The 22,348-nt window shown below is 39.0% G+C and overlaps 1 protein-coding gene and 1 long non-coding RNA gene across 2 annotated transcripts in view; both read left to right on the top strand.

Moving 5' to 3' along the window:
• The first annotated feature begins 1,952 nt into the window (after window positions 1-1,952).
• On the top strand, window positions 1,953-16,841 carry LOC107204550. Its single transcript, XR_004497372.1, has 2 exons — window positions 1,953-2,136; window positions 16,427-16,841. It is a non-coding gene; the product is annotated as an uncharacterized LOC107204550 (long non-coding RNA).
• A 5,339-nt stretch (window positions 16,842-22,180) lies between these two features.
• PTPN12 (protein tyrosine phosphatase non-receptor type 12) overlaps window positions 22,181-22,348 on the top strand; it is a 69,539-nt gene continuing 69,371 nt past the window's right edge. The window contains exon 1 of the mRNA XM_015628204.3: window positions 22,181-22,348. Within this exon, the coding sequence (XP_015483690.1) occupies window positions 22,260-22,348 (89 nt within the window). The 5' untranslated portion in view covers window positions 22,181-22,259.

Here is a 22,348-nt window from a genome sequence, read left to right as displayed (position 1 = left end):
AAAATAGGCTATCTTTGAACAGTAAGAAGTACATATGTTAAGGTTTGTGAGGACCACAGTAAGTTTTGGTTGGTTGGTTGGTTGGTTGGTTTTATATGTATTTTTTTTTTAAAACAGAAAAGAGAATCTTATTGTAAATTTACTGGCTTATTGGTGTCAGACTGTCCCAGATGCTAGGTTCATATATCAGCTGCTGTTAGCCCATGAAGATATAGTTGATGCTACTAAGAATTTCATTTTATAGCATACTTTCTGAACACTGTAATCCAGCCTTTCCCACCTAGACTACACCTCTCACAACTCATCTAGAATACTAAATGAATGAAAAAACAATTAGAGGCAGATTCTAAAATCTTGGAAATATAACTAATAAATATGAAAGCTGGGAAAAATTCTGTGCAGCAAAACCAAATTATCATAAGTAGTATAGCATCTTTAAACTTTCATTTTTTTAGTTGAAACAATTCCAGAATTTAAGTCACTTAAGGCTTGTCTTTAGGCCAGACTGACTGGAAAATGTTTCAATTTCAATGAACCACTGTTTGGTTTAGTCTGAAACTGGTAGGACCTGAAAAGCTTCCACAAAAATCTCATTTAAATATAGTAATGCCCAATTTTGGTAATGTAACATGTACAAACAAGATGTCCATCAGTTTAGTTGGCAATTTTGAAAGATTTCCACTAAATACTCTGCAATCTTCTGAAGCATTTGGGAACCACAAATACTATGGACTTTTTCCCTGCTATTTAGAGAATAAATGTAGCTTACTTTCTACTATTTTTTTATGCTAGTATTTTTTATTCCTGCTTCAGTGTGGTTGATACAGTAAAGCTTTTTCTCTGTGGTCAGCTTTTATTCTGCTGGGTGCTGGTTGTGCCTTTTGACCTGTGCTGGGGATTTACTGGCACAAAATTGGAACATAATTTGTTTTTGGTTTGGACCAGAATTTGATGTAATGTTTTTAACATTTGTATTCCACATGCATCTTTACAGATTATACTTATGGGCAAAGTATTGGTGAGCATTTGAAAATTGGCTTTCTAGACACTAGCTAGACTTACTAGCTAGTAATCTTACTGTGGGAATAAAACTGGGATTTAAGAAAAGAATTGGCCAATTCTATCTCATTATTTTTTTGGTTTGTTTCCTCTAATAGGAATTAGAATGACCACATATTTTTGAATGTGTCTTTTCAGCTTTCAGTTTCTAATTTTTCAGTATAGGTGACCAAGACTGTATTCAGATCAGGGTTTGTATTTTTACAGACAAATGTAATTTCTACCATAAAAAAATACATGTGAAAACTCAAGATGAAATTTGCAAAAATTAAAGAAAGAAAAAGTCAGGTTTCCACAGATCAAAGGAGTTACAGCAGTGAGGAGTTTGGTTCTAAGGCAAATATCTTGCCACTCAAAATGGTTTGCCCTGTCTAATGGGTGATGCAGACACCATGACTGCAATAGGGCATCAGTTTACAGTTTGGTTCATTTCAACTCCTTCTTTACCAGAAGTGCAGGCAGTCAGCCATAAAAGTGGCCAAACCAGGAATGTATTGTTCTAATGCTTATGAAGTCAAAAAAACCCAAGCAGAAACCCTTCAGCCATTCTATCCCACTTTGTCAACTCTTCTAAAGTTTTGCAAAAACAGGATGATATGGAATATGTTTTATTTACAATAAAACATTGCCAGAGAATATTCTGAGGGCATAAGCCACATTTCTGGAAATTGCAATGACTCAAGTGACCTCTTGTTCTGACAACTACAATTTTAAGCCTGGACTACTCTGATCTATAATCAAGATAGGGGAAAAAAAACAATGATGTGGGCAAAACAGACAGGACTGGATTGCATCAGAATATGGTGTTTGTTTTCTTGTCTGACCCAATATAATACATAACTTTGAGATAAAAGGTAGTAAGAAAATTGTGCAGACATTTCCTTTCTCTTTAATTTAGTCAGTTGCAGAATTATTTCAGGTTGGTCATTTCCTTTCGGGATTGTTTGTATTGTACCAGACTAAGGGGAGCTGCACCCCTATGGAATTATGGTACTGAGGAGCTGTATGGGAATTCAGGAGATTGGTGGTCCATTCCCTATACTGAGCTGATCAGCTGTATCCTCAACCACCCTCAATGTAAGTATGCTTAAGTGCTCTTAAAACTTCCTATTTCCTAAAGACTTTCTAGTCTATGGCCTTCCAAGTTAAGCTGTTTTGATGTTTAACCATCCTTTATCTTGGAAAGCATATTCCTAATGTCTATGTTTAGTCTTCCAAGCTATAAAATAACCTAGTTGCTTCTTGGTTTTCCTCTTGTGCTCATGAATGCTCTTCATTTCTGGATTTAATTTAAGGAGAGACTGTTTCAGTTTTTTTAACCTACAGTTATTTAAATATATATCCAATATGATAAAGTGTTGTAATCTTGGAAGAATGAGGATTTGCTTTATTGGACCCAGTTAGTGGTGTTTGCTCACTGTCCTTTTTGTGTGCCAGCCTACCACTGTTCCTTAGCTGTAAGAGAAACCCTCCCTTTTGGCCTGTATTTGCACCAGTTGAGCCAGGTGGAGATTCAGTAACATCTGTGAACAGTAACATGCTGTGAATTTTTGCACTTGTAGAACAGATGTAGCAAGGGCCTGTGGTGTTGGCAAAAACCTGTGTTCAGTGAATTTGTCTCAGGCATAAATTTTACCTACCCCTTACACAAGCTTAACCTCAAAATGAGCAGATCCTGCCATTGCCTAAAACTGTGGAATCCTGTAGACCACAGCAATAGCTTTGCAGATCAGGACAACATTTCATTCAAAAATATTTGTAATTACTAAAAGCCAAATTATATTAGCATGTAATGCTGAAGAAGCTGAATTCTGCTGAGTTAATCCTGAATAATACTGCTGCCCATAAAAGCAAGTTTGACCTCAATGTGTATGACAGACAGGATTAATCAATTTAAAATGTTTTCAGTATTTCAGAAACATGGAATGCTGTAGAAATGTTAGTTTCCCTAGCTGAAAATGAAAAAAAGCATTTACTCCAGTAACCAACATTTGATCTCAGTTTAAGTTATTGACTGTAATTCTACCAAGTGGCTGGGCTCATCTTGCTCTTACTCATTGCTGTGTAGAGGGATCTTAGTGCAAAAACGGTAAATGCAGGTAGTAAAAGGTCTGGGATAGTAAAAGGTCAAGAGCAACTCAGAAAAACAAAATTCACTCCCAGAAATAGCAAGTACATTTCTGCAGGTCCCTTTTCTTCTGTCCCCCCTCATGCTTTGAAACAGGATTATCAGATAAACAGATGTGCAGTGGATCTATGGCATTTAAAGAAGCATTTAGTGGGCCTACCAACAAATTCAGAATTTGGGTTACCAACTGTCCAAACTTTAGGAATCATTAACAAAAAGGGATATTTTTTTCAGCTCATGGTTACAGAAAAATCTCCAATATAACATCTGGGCTGCAGAACTGATGCTGCAATATCTTATCTAAATTGCAGGGATACCAGAGAATGCTAAAGTGTGAATGTTTTTGCTTTTCTTTATGTCATTTTTAGATGACAATAACACCTTTATAACACTTCATTCTCATCCAGCTAGTTGATGCTGTCCAGATTTTACTCTTGATCATTCTACAAATCATCCTCTGGTATTAAATGAGGAGTGACTGGGCCAGTGTGAAGTACAGGATTGGAAATTCTGCATTCCCTTAGCCTTTCTGTAGCTCCAAACATCCCTGGTGAGGTCCAGTACCATATTCCTGAGTGTGAATTGATGATTCCTTCCCCAGAGGCATGCAGCCAACACAATCTTATTTATTGGTTTCACACAACTCTGTCTTCAGCTGAAATTAAGTCAGATTTTTACAGAAAATTCAAAGTAAATGGATATTTCTGTGTGGCTTAGAAGAATAGAAGCCACACATAAATGGAAGCAACTCTACATCTTGCACTCAGTACTCTAATGGAAAATCCAAGCACTCAGTTTCCCAGTAAACCTTCTCAGAGGTAATTTTAATGTAAACAAACTACTGCTTCGAGTACTAATGTATTTTTTGCTGTGACTTGTAAGACATGTTTCACAGTTTTATGATATTCTTTTGTAGGTGCAATAGCAATCTATTGCCTACATAAGATTATATTTTCAAAATGCAGTATTTTTTAATGTATGTGCCATTGTTTTGGAAATTTGAATTGCATATTAAATTTAACATGAAATTTTGCATTGCAAATTGGCTTTTAATGTGCAAATTATGGGGCATGCAGAAAAGTTTTGCAGCAAAACATTGGGAAAATAGATATAAAGTGCATTTTTTCAAAAAAATGAGCTGATAAGGAGTTATTTGAAAAATGTAAAATATGTAAGAAAAGGAGGAAGGGTAGATAAAATGTCAGTACTGACATTTTTGTCACTGCTTATTTACGTATTTTACAAATGAAAAAAAGTCCAATAAAATTCCAGACTAGTCTTTTTCATTCTTTACCTTGATGCAGCATTTTAATAATTAATTTAATAATTATTAAAATGCTGCATCAAAATTTAATAATTAAAATTTAATAATTAGACATTTACTATCTACTGCAGAATTGCTTTAAGCTGTTATTTCACATGAAAGTTTTCCAGAGGAAGGATTTTGAGATTTGGTTCTCCCAAAACATGGCATAGGATTCGTCTTCACAAAGGATTCCTTCAGCTTGAAATGGGCTTTGTTTCCCAAAGCAGTAGTGGGATGGTGTAGCTTTATTCTGTGCTTGCTGAAGTTAGTAGGAAGTCTTGGAACTCTACAGAACAGGATCAGCCTCATGGGGAACTTTATAACCAGTCAGAAGCCTTTTCTACCACAGAGCCTTGGCTGCAAATTTTTCTTTGCTTCAAACACACAGTGACCAAATCATCTAAAGGCATTGGAAATCTTTGGAGCTGCAAAAAGACTCCATTGGCTTTGAATTACTTTCAAAAGGCCTTCTAGCCTCTCTGCAGTTAAACTTGCCCTTGAAGCTCTGAAAATGTGTTTTATTAATTTTTTATTAAAGTTCCTTTGGCTTGTTTTGCATAGAGCACAAAAAATGACAAGATGTTTTCCCTACAGATGTTGTTCTAAAAGAGAAAAGGCATATGAGAAAAAAGTATATATGAATATATTGGTGGAAACTATACAAAAGAATACAAAAAAGTAAACACTACATTCAGATTGGTATGCTGAAGAAAAATCAGCAAAACCTCTGTACCTGATGTAGTGTTTCATAAAGTTACTGGAGATGCTGGAGGTCAATGGGCAAGGTTCACCCAGTGTTTATAGTAGGTATACTGGTGTTTTCAGATTTTTAAAGCTTAAGTCCCTCACCAAAGTATTTGAGAGAAATTGAAGTATCATATAATGAAAGAAAAAGTTCTCTTCAGAATTCTTGTCTTCACAATGAAAGATATTATAATGAGTCTCTGAAAGTATCTCTACTGGGATGGACACTACTCAGTTACTGCCCATGAACAATCTTGGATATGTAGAGATTAGTTTGGGAATGGTAATGAATTATTCAGGATAGTCTAGTTCAAAGATGACAGCTGAAAAATTCAAACACTGAGCAGATGTAATAGCTTCTGTAAGAAGAAACTCAAAATAGTTTTGAACTGACTGGCTTGCAGAAGAAAATGTAAGGAGGAATTTGAGAGAGAACTCTAAACTTGTGAATACAACGGGTGTTAGGCATAATTTTCTGGTGATACAAGGATTTAGGAGGAATCAAGTGAAATCCTGTTGGGCAACAGATTTAAAATGAACAAAGGGATGTACTTTTCCAGGTAACATATAATTATGCTGCAGAACTAGATACCATAGAATGTTTTGGACTGGAAATGTATCATGTCAAGGAGCTGCAACACTCTCAGATACTATTTGGTAACTAGGACAGGATGTCAACGTATAAACTCCAGTTAAGGATGTCCCCAGCTGCACAGTGCCAGTGCCTGTGGGTGACCTGGCTGTGGGTCTGTCTCATCTCTTGCATTCATTCCCTTAACCTCCACTACTGGCCACTTAGGGACAGGCTAAAGGGAGGCATGGAGCCAGCTGGACTGTGACCTGACCTGCCCTGATCAAAAAATGTTGTAATAGTTTTTCACTGAAATTTTGGACAGAAACAGAAAAAGTTCATTGAAATTCAGTCTTTGATGTCTGTGAACACAACTTACCAACCCCAAAAACAAAGTGTAAAAACAGTCAAATTTTTAATATGAAGCCTTTTAGTGACTGAGTAATCTTTAACCTGCCATTTTGGTGAGAGGCTATTACCTATAAATTGCCCATGTTGCATTTGAGGGGAAAAGGAAATGGGGAAGGGTTTTAATGTATGTTACTAGTAGTTGGATGCACATTAACATCTCAGGTTCATTCATCAGATCTATATTTTTTACACTCAATTTCTAACCCTTGTGATTTTATCCTATTTCAACTGGTATTGTTGGAAAAAATTACAGTTTTGTTGAACTCTTTGTCCTGATGGAAAAATTAACTTCAAAATGTTCTCTCCATCTGTCTAATAAATGTTTGTTTTAAAATGAAGAAATATTTCTTTAAAACATCTGGCTTTTTAAAGCTTCAGTCATTAAACATTTTTTATTCTATTTTAGTGGAAATTAAAGTCTTAGCGAGTAGAAATCTACATTTAGTAATCACCAATCATAACCCATTGTGAATGATGAAATCAAAAGGTGGCAACAAAATAATAGTTGAAAATATTTTGTCATAAACATTGCTGAAAGGTAGATTCTTCTGAGAAAAGCAGCTGAGATCACTATTAGGTCAAAAGGAAGAAGTTTGCATTAGAGAAGTATATCATAAGCAACGTACAGAAAAATGTCAACAAAAGGAGTGAGAAGATCAAGTATTTGATGTTCATAGGCCATAATCTGTATTTTACTAAATTATGAGGTAATAATATGTAAAAAAATTACCTGACCTCCAGAAAACTATTTAATTTTTTTTTTTTCTTGAGACAAATGCTTCACAGTTTTTCATGTAGAAGCTGGAATTATTTTAAAATATTGATGCCTCTATGTGCATTTTCTGCCAAGACAGATTATGCTATTTATGAGATTGATTTTGTTCCTGCCTTTGCAAATTATTGGTAATGACAGAATAAAAGTGCATATCAGAATATCCTAATATTAGTGTTCTTAAGTCCTAAGCCTACACTTCTTGTGGCTGTGCCACAAAGAGGAGATTCTGAATTCAGCAGCTCCCAATATACTCTAAATAAACAACACCCAAAGCGAGGGCCAGCTACACTCCAGCAGGACTATCAGTAATTCCCTGTAGCCCTTTTCTGGTGGTGGATCCAAATGAGTGTTCATGCTGGCTACCCCCATTCCTCCTCACAGAGCTGGTGAGACAAGGGCTGATCTCCTGTGGCAGAAACCCTATACAGGACACAAAGCCACAAACATCTGCTCTCACACTGTCCCTGTCCTGGTGCTGGCTGCAGAAGAATCTCCCACAGAAGCTGGATTGCAGCTGCTACTGGGGGTGTCTGCAATCAACACGTGTTTTCATTCAGGTTATTTTTCAGCTTAAAATCTGACTGTAAAGTATAAAGGAGGATGTTCATTACTGATTAATTGCTTAAGCTTTTAGGAGATAAAGTGAGAGGAATCGATAATAAATATCTATATCCATATATATTTCCTTTTAGAAAAGCCAAGCAGTTGAAATCAATGAAGGCTCCAGGTTTTTGGTGATTGACTGCTTCTGCTGAGCTGACTACTGAAAGCAGAGTGTGAGCTGGAAAGTCTGATAATTCATTAACATGTGTCAAACAGGTTTCTAAGCTACTTCACCAGCAGCCCTTGGAGCAGCCTTGTGGCAGGAATGGAGCAAATGGAGAACACTCAACTGTGGGAGCAAACTTATGCTCAAGCAGAGAATGAATTATTTCACTTTGTTATTATATGTCAGAAAGTTTATCTGCGTTCTTTCAGAAACAGCCCAAAGCATCAGCCCCACCCCACCCCCCAGGTGAAAATCACATTAGTAACAGTAAGAAAACTTTCAATATTTATTTGAGACATGTGAAAATCATAATGTGTCTACAAGAGCTTTGAAGTGAGACACAATGATAGGACAGCAAGGAAAACCATCTGGACAAGCTCTGGTGAGGTAAATTGTATAAACAATTCCTAGAAAATATTCTTAAGCAAGGTTTGGTATCCCTGCTATCAGCTTTTCTGTGAGAAAACCTTTCTCTATGAGAAAAAAAGATTGGAAAATATAGCTTGCAATTGAATGTAAAACTGGAGGCTTACATTACTTTTTGTCAAACAGGTCTCACTCTCTTTCAGACAATAAAATGTAGGATCAAGGCACAGCACAATACACTTAGCATAATCTAAAAACAATCCCTCAGATACAGAGGGAAGTTTTATTCATGAAATTCGGCTAAATAATTCTTTAGTCAGCAAGGCAATTAATAACAACAGCATAGCATTAAACATTATTTATGATAAAGTTCTTTCATATAAAACATTAAATATTCCAGGAATTTGAGATATTTAAATGTTATGGAGGGCTCATAAATGCACTTGCAGCCTTTATTATTTGGAGGTCAACAGACTGGGAAAACTGTGTTGAAACAGCAAAGCAAACACTAAGGCAAATAAACATGATTAAGGCCCTATCTTGGTGTACTTCACTACAAAACCACCCCTCTGCACTCAAGAGCCTCAGTCACGTGTGCAGTATGGTCCAGGAAGATCATTTTGACAAAAAGAAATTTGAGGGTGCTCTTATGAACTCAATCACCTCTCATTATAGGACTGTGAACTGTGACAACAAAAATGGTGAAGGTAAGGAAATGTAACTGTCTAGCAAACCTTTAGGTCCCACCACCAAACAGAGACAAAGAGGCCACTCATTCGCAGACAGTGAAAACAGGAACCACCAAATGATATAAAAACTGTGGTTCAAGTCAGAGAAGCCACATTCACTCCAGATAAAATATTCCAAATAGGAATACCATCCTTCTGTTTTCTCATGAGCATAAATTATTTCTCATTTATAAATTGTCTGTCACAATAGAGAGAAACTGTGTATTTATCTAAGATTTAGAGGTATGCAACAACAAGTTTCCTGAGAAATCTGACAATTGTGCAATGACAGTGAGTGTGCGCAGTTGTGAGGAGAGGCTTGATATATGTTAGAAACCCTTTCATAACCCATTGGAGATTGTGGCTCCATGTGTAGACAGGCTTGATGTTTCTCCAAGAAGTGCAGATGTATGTGCACAATTTGATGGCACAGCTCAGGAATTCCAGTTTTATTCTGCAGGTGAAGCACAGATTACTTCTGTGCACAGTGACTCAAAACTGATAGTGCATAACTCATATTCTAACTTTAAAAATTGCATATGGGTAGGAGCGGTTTCATCTAGCTCTGCACCTTGTTTCCAATTGTGACTACCAAGTAAGTTTCCTGAGAAGGTTATAAGGCCCTCTAGAAGCCCTTCCCAAAATATGTTTTGAGTGTCTGCTGATCAGTAATTCTGTGACTTCCTAAACTATTTGATGTGGATTTGTAATGAATAGTCCTAGGTGTCCTTCCATGAATTTATCAAAATCTTATTTTGAATTCAGATACATTTTTAGCGTCCACAATGTCCCAGCACAAGTTCTATTGGGTAATAATGTGATGAGTGGAGAGTCTCTTGTTTGCCTGGAGACTGGCATCTTCTAGCTTCATTTGATATCTTCAGATTTTGGGCTGAAAGAAACAGTTATTTCCTACTCACCTTATTAAACCAGGCCACTCCTGGTTTTACTGTTCTCTAGTATATGTTTTCTTTTTTCAAACAAAACCCTTTAACCCTTTATTTATTTTATTGTTTTTCATCCTGTAATCACTCCATGTCTTTAATCCTACTTGTTGCATTTATCTTTATCTTTTACAGGACTTCTATATCTGTCTTCAAATGGATACATAACTATAAACACTGCTGAAGATGTGGATATGTCACGTATTTATGCAAGAGAAAAAGAATATTTTATACTCATGATTCCTTTTGTAGTGTTTTGTAGGAATGTTTGTCCTCATTTTACATTCCTCTACAGTGCATTTTTGTTCCCTAGTCATTACATGGTAAGAAGTCCTTACATGAGTCTGCAATCAGTCATAGTCTGTATCACTGACTAATTCAGTTCCATCAGCAAATATTTTTATCCCTTCTTGACACTGTTTTCTGATCCTTTGTGATCTGTGTTGGGCAGTGTGGACTTCATGTAGGACTTCATTCACACATGTAGGACATTTCTGCATGTCTGATTAGCTTCCTCAAGAGCCTCAAGAGAGGCAAGTTTTTAAGTGTCTTCTGGAAATCCAGACAGATGGTATCAAAGAGATCTGTGCTGCCAACATTTTATTGACATGTCAGAGAACCTTGGTAGATAAGTGAAGCACAACTTCTCTTTACAAAAGCCATGCTGACTCTTCCTCATTTTACCACATTTATCTTCATGTCTACAAATTCTCCTGCTTATTGTTGTTTCTTCTGTTTGAATCAGTATAGGGTATTAGTTCAGAGTATTGAAGGTCTGCATGGCAATCCTGCTTAAAAACTGGTTTCAGGACAGTGAGCAGTAAGTTTAGCAATGGTTTCTCTGGGCTGTCTCTAAGGGAGATTAATTAAATGGATACACAATTAGGCAGCTGGATCCCTGCCTTTGAAGTACATGCAGGAGACAATCCCAAGATGCTGTGCCCATGCTCTGGCATGGGCTGAGCAGTGCTGCTGAGATCTGCATTTGAGAAACCTCTTAATAGAAATCCTGCTGAGTGTTTGCTCTCCTGAGGCTCTCCATTTTTGTGAGCAGTATAGAAGACAACTATTCATGTTTCATTTAGAATGAAACAAAGCAAAACCAAAAAACAACTCAAGCAATATGTAGATTTGCACTTAACCAGAGATCAGGCTTTTCAGGAATGGTGAATTTTGCTGAGCATATTTAAAAGCTGTTTATTTGGTTATACCAGTTTTATAGAATGTGACTGTCGACTTGACTGGATTTGTATAATGCAAGTAAAGGCCAAAATTAAAAGCAGATTTAAACCATGAGTACAGATAACTTTTTGCACATTCTACTTTAGAAGTTGTGTGTAGACTTGAGAATATTTTGGCTTTATCTACTTTTGTATTTAGTATTCAAAGCATTCAGATATGCTATTACCTACTCATTGACTGCCAGATAGATTATGGAAAAAATGGTAAGTGCTTTATGTTAAAGGCTTCTTGGTTCTTGGTTGTTTGGGAGAAAAATAATATAATCGAAAGAGTTGCTAATGGATTTTGCTGGTATTTCTAATAAGACAGCCTGTATGTATATATAGCAGATTTGATCTATTATATGTTTGTCAGTTCTGTATCTTGTTCTGGGAGACTTCCTGGCTTCTTAGCAGATACATCTTTCCAACACACTGACACCATACCAATTTGTAAAAAATTCTAACAGTCTGGGCAGTGCATCTTTCACAGGGTTGTAACTTGAAAAAACACTAGTGGAAGAAATTTTCCTCTTATTTGTTTTGTACATTGGCTGTGATTATTGCCACTGTAAATTAGAAATACTCAAGTTTGTTCTCCATCATGCATACTTTCGATCTGGTTGATGCTCTCTGTAACGGAAGGCACAACTTTTATCTTTGCTCTGCCCGCATACTTATGCATTATTTTTTCCTTGATATTAATAATTTACATCCTGTTAAATTCTTTGACATAAATGCTTTGAAAATGCTTAGTATATGCTATAATCACCTTATGGTGATTTTTATCTTGCTGATTTTGTTTCTGAAGTTACATCAGTAAAGGAGGGAAAGCCGTTCTTCATTTATAAATACAGTCTCTGGACAGTACTGTTCAGGGACTTTGTATTTACAGCCATCCAGATGGCAGTGAATGTGAATTTTGCATTTTGATTGAGATGGTTAATATTGATGTGAAAAGAACAACCCCCTCTATGTTTGCAGAAGAATGCCTACTGACTGTAGGCAATGTACATCTGGCAATGTAGCAGGTATATAATTTATACCATGTACAGAGAACATGTTGCACTTAGAAAATACAACCAAATAGAATGGTTTCTGGCTCTAATCAAATAAAGTTTCTTCTGTGAAGAGTAGAAATTGATGCTTGCCAGAAGTATAAATTGGTAGAACAACCAGGAACAATAAAACAGTGAGCAGTTTCAAAATTAAGTAATTAACTAGCAAACATACATACAATCAATATTGCAAGCAAGTTATGTTAATGCTGAGGTCTTAGCACTTTTAAGAGTGCATGCTTGAAAATTATAGTTAAATACATGTGCGAAATAGTATTATGACTCATTCATTCAAGCAATTACTGCATTTTTGTACATAAGAGCTAAATAAAAGGAGGAAAAAGGATAATTTTAAAAGAGCTTGATATTAATTTTCTTCAATAAGTGATGCTGAAATGTAACAGCTGCATTGTATTTTACTCTCATTCTTCGTGCAGATTTCCTTTTATCACAACTGGATCACTCTGAATCATTCTTGTCTTCCTCTTTCTATTTTAGTTCATATTTACAGATTTTATCATCCACTTTAGTTTGCTGTGAAGCTAAGGAGCCTGAAGTCCATACTATGAAAATGGAACAGTTTTAACTACTGGAAGTCTCATGCTAGAATTTTTGCTTTTCTGGATTTGTTTGTTTTGCAAGTGGATTTTCTCAGAATTCAGTCATGAGCACAGGTTCATTCAATGATACTATTAATCACCTTCATTTATGATCAAAATAAGAATATGCTAATGAACTTTTTGGTGGCAGAAGGCTGAATAAGTAAGAAGACAGTCCTTGGGGACCTGAGACTATGAAGAGGGTGGAGGTTCAAATAAAATTCATTGCACTGGAGGGCAGTTCCATTGAAGGCCTTGTCACAGAGTTTGCATTTACACCTTCTCATCAGCTTCTAGATGGTGTAAAAATCCTTTCCCCTCAGAGCCTGCATATGAATGAGAGCATGCAGCACCTCTACTATATGTGATTCCTCTTTCTAATGGCAGTCACTTAAAATCTACCTCTGCCATCCAGGATATCCTTTGTGTGTCTCCAGGTCAGAACTGTGACTCCTGAATCAAGATGTTTGGCTCATGGCCAAGTATGTCAGGGCTTTTCTCCTTCCACAGCCTCCAAGTTTCTAGGGAAGTTCTACATTCAGGGGGAGAAAAAACTGGGCACCTTATTTATTTACTAATCCAACATTTCCAGTGGGCCTGAGGTGACATGATTGGATCATGTAGACTGTTTTCTCATGAAAGAGCCCTCCTTGAAGGTTAGGTCAGTTGGCTTATTTGCTTTCTGGGTCCTATTCCAATGTCACATAGTCTGTGGCAATGCCAAAGCCTTGATTAGCTGTTAACGGAATGTGCTATGAATGTTTTGGGTTGGAAGGGAGCTTAAAGATCATACTGTTCCAACCCCCCTGCTATGGACATGAACACTTTTCAGTAGACCAGGTCATTCAGAGCTCCGTTCATCTTGGCCTGCCCCAGGGATGGGGCATCCACAACTTTGGGCAACCTTGTCCAGTGTCTCACCATCCACATCGCAAAGAACTTCCTTCTAATATCTAATCTAAACGTACTGTCTTTCAGTTTGAATCCATTCCCCCATATCCCATCACTACCTGGACTTGTAAGAAGTCTTTCTCTATCTTTCTTGTAGGCTCCCTTCAGGTACTGAAAGACCACAATTAGATCACATGAAAGCCTTCTCTCCTCCATCTTGAGTAATCCCAATTCTCTCAACTTTTTCTTGTATGAGAGGTCCTGTATTCCTCTAACCATCTTGGTGGCCCTGTTCTGGACTCACTCCTACAGGTCTATGTCCTTCTTGTGCTGAGGACCTCAGAGCCAGATGCAATACTCCAGGTGGGAATAAGGACAGCCACCCATTAGAGAACCTTTAGCCATTCCTTGCTGCTGCTCTCAGGCAGCAAGCATAGCTCTGGGAAGTGATATACTGCTCTTGCTGACCAGCAGTGAAACTCTAACCAAAAAGTTTCCTCCTTTGTTTCCTTATTTTCCTTTAGAATTACTATCACTAATCACTAGACACTCATTGTATCTTTTAGCCTTCATCCTCAGCAAGCAGATGCAGAGGTTAGGGAAGTTTTTCAATAATCTGGAACTTGGCACATAACTAATCTTCCCTGTCCAAGAAAGACTGATTCATCTTAACAAATTAATTTGACTCTCCAGCTATGAAAAACCCTGCTAGAAATGATGAGCAGTTTAGGCGTAAGAATAGAGCAAAAGCATAACTTTTCTAATATAGTAAAACAAAGATGATTGTGATGAAGAGGTATTTTGTGCTGAACAGAATACCCTTGAAAAACTGAGGTTGAAAATAAGAAAAACCTCCCAGAATTATAACACTGAGGTTTTGGAACAGTCATCTTGTGTGGCCAGTGGAGGCAAATAATGTGATTTATTTGGAGATGAAGCTTGACAGTGTTATTAATTAGATTATATTCAGGTTTACATATGATGGCAGGAGCTTGGACTTAGTGACTTATGCTGTTCTTTTCCAGTTCTTACCCTATATTCACCTATTCCTAAAGTTGGAGAGCAGTTTGGCCTAATTTCAACAGTCAGAGAATTCACAAGGAACTTAGGAGACTGCAGAGGAACTCCTAGGTGAACTCCACACAGTCTTGAAGACAACAATAGCATTAGATAATACTCTTACAAACAAACCTCCAGCTTCTCCTCCTCACTCTGTGTGCTGATTGAGAACCCCTTATTCTTCTCAGAATGAGATGACTCAACAGTTCTAGATTTCATGGTCTGTATTTATTTATTCTTATGGTTACATTGTCTTTTAGCTTAAGTAGAACTTCTTCTTGATTTTTTTAATCTGTTGATATAGATCAATTGTATCCCTTTTCAGTCTTCATCTCTAAGTCCTTATTATTCTCTGGAAAGAGACTTTCCATTGTCTTTTTCACTCTAACAGGCCCTCTGGAAGTTGCTGCAATCTCATTACAGACATATTGATAGAGCAACATCAACACTCTTTTTATTTGAAATTTTCTATCAGGTCTTGAAAAATTCAAGCTGAAAAAATAGTTTGCAGAGAGAATTTGCTTTCCTATCTCTATTCAAACTGTTTATTTTTAGCTAAATATTACTGAATATGGAAGCAGTCCAGTTTACATCCTGGTTTGATTTCCTGTTTACATGAGCCAGTCTGGTGTCACCATCATATTTCTGGACCACTCTGGAAGCTTGTGTGCAGCCTTCCTTCCACCTCCAAGGAGAGCTGCCCTACACAATGGAACTATTGTTGTGCTCTCTGATAATGAAATATGAATATTGTTGGACACAGTATATGCTGGGCTTATGTCACTTTGCAATAATGCACAGATATAACAGCAAACCTTTCACTGAACTGCTGGGAGAAAACTCATGTTAGATAATAAAGTCAGAACTGTACCCATATTTGTTTGAAGTTAATATATAAACAGAACTGGTCATATATAGGGTGGTTCCCTATAGTATAATTTCTGTGGGCTTGAGGGGGAGTGGTATCTTTAGTTTGGTTTTTTTTTCCCTTCCCATCTGGTAATGTTTCCCAAACTTACTATTTCCCTTAAGAGACTATTAAAAATATTTTTTTTTTTAAATCTACAAAATAGTTGAGAATCTGAACTGGCCATTATGACTACAAATGGTCATAACAGTAGGCATTTCACAGGAGGGACTCTTAGGGTGCCCAGTTTCACCAGCCCATCTAATGCATTATCAGTCTCTGTCTTTGTTATTATTTTAATAGGTTTTTCAGAATAAAATGGAATAGTATGTGCATCCAGAGAATGCTCATGCCAGGTAAAAAAGCAGCATTTAATAATTTTGGCTCAGATTCTGTCTGGCAATTTTTTTGTTCTATTTTCAGTAAAGATGCATTTTAGCGAAGTGGAAATCCTTTAATGTGTACTGATAAATGTTAAACTAGAGACAAACAAGTCTAAGGTTTATTTAAGGATGATACAAATGTTGCTATGCTAGTAGATATGAACCCTGAAATAGAACTGGTTAATTCTTTTGTTCTCGAGGCTGATTCATAATAACTGAACAAGACAAATAAAGCAAAGCTCATTCAGTTTTTAGCAACCTTTGGAATTCATCAATGCAAAATTTCATACTAAGATTTTTTTATTTTTTTTTCCAAGGGATACTGCAAACTTCATTTTTATTCAATTATGCACTTCAAAATCACATTCAGAATCTTCCCTGGTGTCTTTTAAACACACCAATTTTTTAAACTATGCTCTTTCTGATACTAGCAGGCAAAGGTTTGAGAGCACAGATACCTAGCATGGCCTGCACACAGGCTTACCTTCTGCCGCTATTTCCATTTCAGATGTGCTGCGGCTGTGCCCGGGGAATACCCTCGAGGAAAGCTTTGTCACAAGGAGGCAAATGAGGAGCAGCCCACCGCAGTGCTGCAGCTGGCCCGCAGCAACCCACGCCCCGTCACCCTGGGTCAGAGGCACAGCCGAGGCACAAGACAGAGTTCAGAAATTCTATGTCCAGTATTAATAAGGTCAAAAGATACAGATGGAAAATGGCTCCTGATTTTCCTGATCCAATAACACAAAGCAGGTCTCCTACTGCATTAAAAGTGACGTGGATAAGTAACAGTCATTGGGCCTCTCAGGGATGGGTTTACAGTGAGGCTGTCGAACAGCAGCTATCAAAAGGGGACACAGCAATTAATTTGAAACCCATACCCTATTCATTTTAATATTGTTAAAAACTTGAAGAAAATCTTGATTGTATTCTGAAACTTATTTTTTTTCCACTCACAAAAATCAAAGAAGTACCTCAGTCAACAATCTTTAATTAAATGAAATTTTAAAAAAAAAGAAAAAAAGCAACATTTTAATTCTGGACAGTATTTCATAGCTATTTGCTTTTTAAAACTGGTCATGGTAGAAGATTATGCTTATGATCATAATGCACGCTCTTATTTTTGTTTCAGTTGCATGCTAGCAATACCTAAAAACCGCTTTAAACCTCAATGGTGCTTCAGTAAGTGCTGCAGCAAGAACAAAGTTTCTTCTATGTACTGAAACTGTGTTTGTATTGGGTGTGGGGGGTGTATGTTACACTTAAACGGGATTCCAAAATATGCACTGATCATGAAACTCAGTAATTCTGGTCTAAAATATTTACTACCTGCCTAAGAAATGTCACATTTGAAGTGTTTTAGCAGTATCACACAATGAATCCCAGATGATGGTAAATAAATAGTAAAAACTAACCAAGCCAGGTAAAATTAAATTGTAGTAGGAGTATTTTCAGTGGTATTTAGAGGGGTCTGTCATTGCTGAACTGAGAGTAATAGAGGCAAATGTCAAGAAATCCAGCAGTCACATGGCACTTAATGAGTATGAATGGAACATGTTATACAGACACTGATCAGGTCTTTATGACTCATTTAAAATGAGATTAGTTTCAGGTTTAAATCAGAAAATAAATTTATTTGTAGTATACCAAAGATACTATGTATTTTACACAGATCTATTGTCCACAATGCCTTTTGTTTTCAAAATTAGAATTTTGAGACTCTGTGGGGGGTTGCTGTCTTTTAGTTTGTTACTAATCATCTAAGTGGTTAAATTGTACCCAGAAAATTTGATACATTATTTTTATTCTCTTCGGAAACAAAAGTGACTAGATACTGAAATGTTTTGAGGATGAGTATACAAAGAGTTTGTGATCCTGATATTCCTTAATGTTTCATTTAACTATTTTCAAGCAGTATGAAACATTTTGACATTTGTGGAAAGACACATTGCATTTCAGTTCGTCAGATCAAAGACAAATGTTTCACTTGGACTTAGTTTTTATGTGTACCCTTGAGCTGTTCAACAGCTTCCTGGCATTTATACTCCATGCTCCAGTTCTTTCATGTGCTAAGTCCCTAACCCAAGTTGTGCTGACTTCAATGGTAAAGACATTTCTGCATCTGTAAGTATAACAGTGCATTGTTTTTGTCAGAAAGCAGAAAAACATTGGCAGAATTGTTTCCTGTGGAAAATGTAACTTTTACAGAAACAGCATTTTCCATTGAAACACCACATTTTTAGAAAACTTCCAATTAACTGCACTTAAAATATATTTCAGGAGCATTATTATGAAATCTAGAAATGCTAGCATCTATTTTTTATCCTAAATAATTTTGATTACAAAAACTTTTCAGACACCCAGTATAGATAAAATTAATTGTGGTTTCATGTATAGGATATATTGATCATAATTTAATTACAATTTCAGTATTACATTATTAATTATACAACATCATGAAGTGTTATGGTACATTATGGTTCTTTTGCATTACTCCAAATAGTGGAAGTCTATGAATCTGCAGAGAATTGCAAAGAAACCAGTGGCAAAGTGAGCAATTATTGTAATGTAGTCACATGAAACTACAAGGAATACACAAGGTCTTATTTTGATGGACAAAGGAGGAATTAAAACTGTAGGAGGTTGTGCCCTTACTCAGAGGTGGGCACCCTTTCACCCTTCCCTCCCACCCCAGTTCTTTGATTTCTTTCTGAAATACACTCTTAGGTAGATATGTGTGCTGAGTTTGAACACAGCTCCAAGCCACAGAGGCATTGAAGCCACACAGCTTTGACATGAGCCTGTGCTCCATCTCAGCTTGAGGGAAACCTCTGAAGACTGGTAAACTGGGATGTGCAGCACCATGGTATGCAGGCCAGGAAGCGCATTTACCAATTTACACCATACTTACCTTGTGGGAACATGAAAAGTCACCTTGGAATAGAAAAAACTGTCTTCCTTCCCTGCAGCAGCTGGAGTAGTGCACGGCAAGGCAAAACGAGATTATAGCAGAGAAGCTGTAGGCAATCTACTTACTTTTCTTCAAGGACCATACTTGTATGGATTATTAAGACAAAACTAGAGTTTTCTTCTACAGATTTGGGTTGAAACTTCCTGTTCTATCTATAGGGTGAGTAATTCATGCTGTGTGTCTGTTTTTCCACCCCTCTCCTACAGCTACACAAATATGCACTCATGCACACATGCTGCAGTGGTCAGATGTCTGGGGTTAACCCAGATAGTATGAGCCTCAGATCAAAAGTCTGAGTTAAAGTGCTATTTTTGCTGCTGAGGCTTTAGGTGTCTGTTCATAGCACAGACATGAGACAACCTAATGCAGCATTTGCAGGGCTGTGGGAAATAAAACTGGTGCAATTTGGTTTGTGGCTCTCACGGGTACAGGTACACATGCACAGGCAGACAGTGCCAGGCACAGTTCTGCACGCTATTCCTAATTTCTTTGTTTCATATATACCTTTATTTTGGCTAGTGACACAAGCCAATTTTTTTATGACACATTCAACATTTTTTTTGTATTCTGAGTCTGTATAACCTTCTTATCAGTTTAACCAAATGAAAGGCCACGGTTACACTTGCTGGTTTACAACAGTTTATAACAGTTCTGTTGCAGATTGTGAATGAAGCCAGACTGACAACTTGGTCCTTTCTATGTCAAGCAATAACAGTATCAGATCCATTATGATCTTTCTTTTCCTCCTCTATAATTCAGTTGTGTGAATAAATGAAGAAAACCATGTAACATTCAAAACTTCATTAATTGGTTGTGTACTCTCAAGTATCACTTTTCTGAAGTTACCTGACATCTGGCACTGGGAGCAGGTTTGCCAGGAGAACTGCTGAGCAAACAGCAACCTTCCTAAGCAGGTGGAAATCCATCAAGGTGACATGGAAAAACTATCTGGTGATCCAAGTCCCAGCTATCCTTCTGGTCTCTGGTCTCTCTGATTTCTGTCTTTCCCTTTAAAGATGCATTTGGTATTGTAGAAAATGATGTTTGGAGAAGGAAAAGAAGGAAGAGAGGAATTAAAACAAGAAAAGCAGTGGCTCTCCAGGCCCAACTGATTAGCTTATTATGGAAGCTGGTGCAAAGGATATGGAGAGGAGACTGATCTTTGACAGCTAATGTGTTTATGTGGAGTGCTCAGGCTTCACTAAACCTCAGCACAGAACTGATGCCCTTTCCCAGCTCCTTCATGTGTCCTTATGTCTCCTATATATTAGCTGAACATCAACAGCTAAAAAACCCAACCCCTTAATAAGATGCTGAAGTCTGCAGCAAGTCATGAGAAGATGCTAAGCCTCTCAATTTTCCAGCCTACCCCTCTGCCAGAGATGGCTGCGTCTGTAGCAGATGCAGGAGAAGGAAATGTGTGTCCATGCAGCAGCAGCTGCAGCTCAGGCTCCTATGCCATGTCTCAAAACTTTCCTCCACTAGGAAGATGGTGAGTTGGTGGGCACTGAATTGGGCTGAGGGTGGTAATGTGCCATTGTACTAATTCTGGTGGGAAGGTGGTATGCTTTGGCAGCCTTCTAAAACAATAATATCTTACAGCAACACAGGAAGACCAAGCTTTTTTGTAGGTTTCTTTGCAGGTAACAAAGCCAGATTAATGGAAGGATCAGAGAAGAAAACACACCGATTTTCTATGGGGTTATATTGCAGCTGAGTGAGTTCCCTGAGCTGGTTCGATGTCCTGTCTGACAGGGGTTGTTGGTGTGACTGCAAGCGCCACACACTCCCGGGACAGGGAATGAGGAGTAAAGAACTGGTGATTGGGAAGAAGTGACTTAGCCAGGTTTTGCTTCTCAGCTTGGATCTTTATTATCTGCCTGTGTGACAAAGTTTTATTGGGTCAACAGCATCACCCAAGGCCGTGTAGATCTTCACCAATAAAATTACATTTTAAAAGACTCCACTTGAGATATTTATTAAGCTATATGAAGCTATGCATACTCACACCTCTACAATTGTTTTATGTAAGCAGAAGATATAAATGTCATCAGGACACCAAACATGAAGCCGTTTAACTTTTCCATATAACATATAAGAACGAAATAGCACATTGCCAAATCCTCCAACACTACGTAAGGAAGAGGTTTTAGGCTATGTTTAAAATAGGAAGGCTCGGAGTGTCTGAGCTCTCTCGCTGCGGTGCCGAGGGGTGCGGGACCCTCCCCGCCTGTCACCGGCCCTGAGCCCGCGGACACCTGCGGGCGGCACTTCCATCATTCAGCTTCGCCTGCGGACATCCTTATCTATCTATCTACCTATCTATCTACTTGTCTACCTATCTATCTGTCTGTCTGTCAGCACACACATACAAATATATACACACATATATAGAACTCATAAAGAATATACACTTGAATATATATATATAATTAATATACAAACACACACACATATATATGTAATATACATACATACAAATACCCGGGAAGCGATCCCCGGCCAGGTGTCTGCGCCCGTACCCGTCCCCTGCCCTGTCCCGCCCCGCCATCTTCCCGCTCGCTGCCCGGCGTCCAGCGCCGCCGCGCCTCGGCACCGCCGCCGCAGGGGCCCCCCGGCACTTCCCAGGGCTGCGGGATACCCACCCGTGGCGGGACCCTTCTGATCCGGGCGTTTCGGAGGGATGCTGCGTGAGCCCCCAGCCCCGGGACACGGCGCAGTCGCGACTACAAGTCCCGACATGCCGCTGCCTCCCGGCGCGGCGCCGCGGGCACCCACCGCCGCCCATTGTGCTCCAGCCACGGGAAACGGCGCTCAGCCTCCCCCTCGCGCACCAAGTGGTCCCTTCCAGCGCTCCATGAGGCGCCCTTCGGGCGGTCCCATCCACGGGAAACGGGGGGGTGGCCGGCGGAGAGGGGCGAGGCGAGGAGCCCAGCGAACGCTCTCTCGCAGCCCGGCGAGCCGGTGATTGGCGTGCGCGGCCGCCAATAGGGCGAGGCGGCGGTCGGGAGAGCCAATGGGCTCAGAGGGCTGCCGGGGCGGGGCACAGAGGAGGGGGCGGGGCGGGGCGGGCACCGCGCGTGCGCTGGGGTGGAGGAGGAGGGGCCGTGTCGTGTCCGTGTCGGCTGCTCCAGGGAGGGTCGGGCGGAGGGAGGGGAGGATGGAGCGGGCGGCCGGGCGGCCGTGAGCGGGGCGGGAGCGAAGCCAGAGCGGAGCCAGCAGGCCGCGGGCAGGCCCGGGCGGGGGAGACGCGAGGCAGGGAAGGGAAGGAAGGCAGGCAGCCGGGTGACGGGTCGTGCGGCGGAGAGGGCTCCGGACGGAGAGCGGGCGGGCGGCTGGGGCTCCCGCTCCCCAGGGCGGCCGGCGGGGCAGGATGAGCCAGGAGGAGATCCTGAGGAAATTCATTAAGCGAGTCCAGGCCATGAAGGACACGGACCACAATGGGGAGGACAACTTCGCCAG

The sequence above is a fragment of the Parus major genome, chromosome 1A, assembly GCF_001522545.3.
Source record: "Parus major isolate Abel chromosome 1A, Parus_major1.1, whole genome shotgun sequence".
NCBI classification, from domain to species: Eukaryota; Metazoa; Chordata; class Aves; order Passeriformes; family Paridae; genus Parus; species Parus major.
This window is presented reverse-complemented; position numbering and strand designations above follow the sequence as displayed.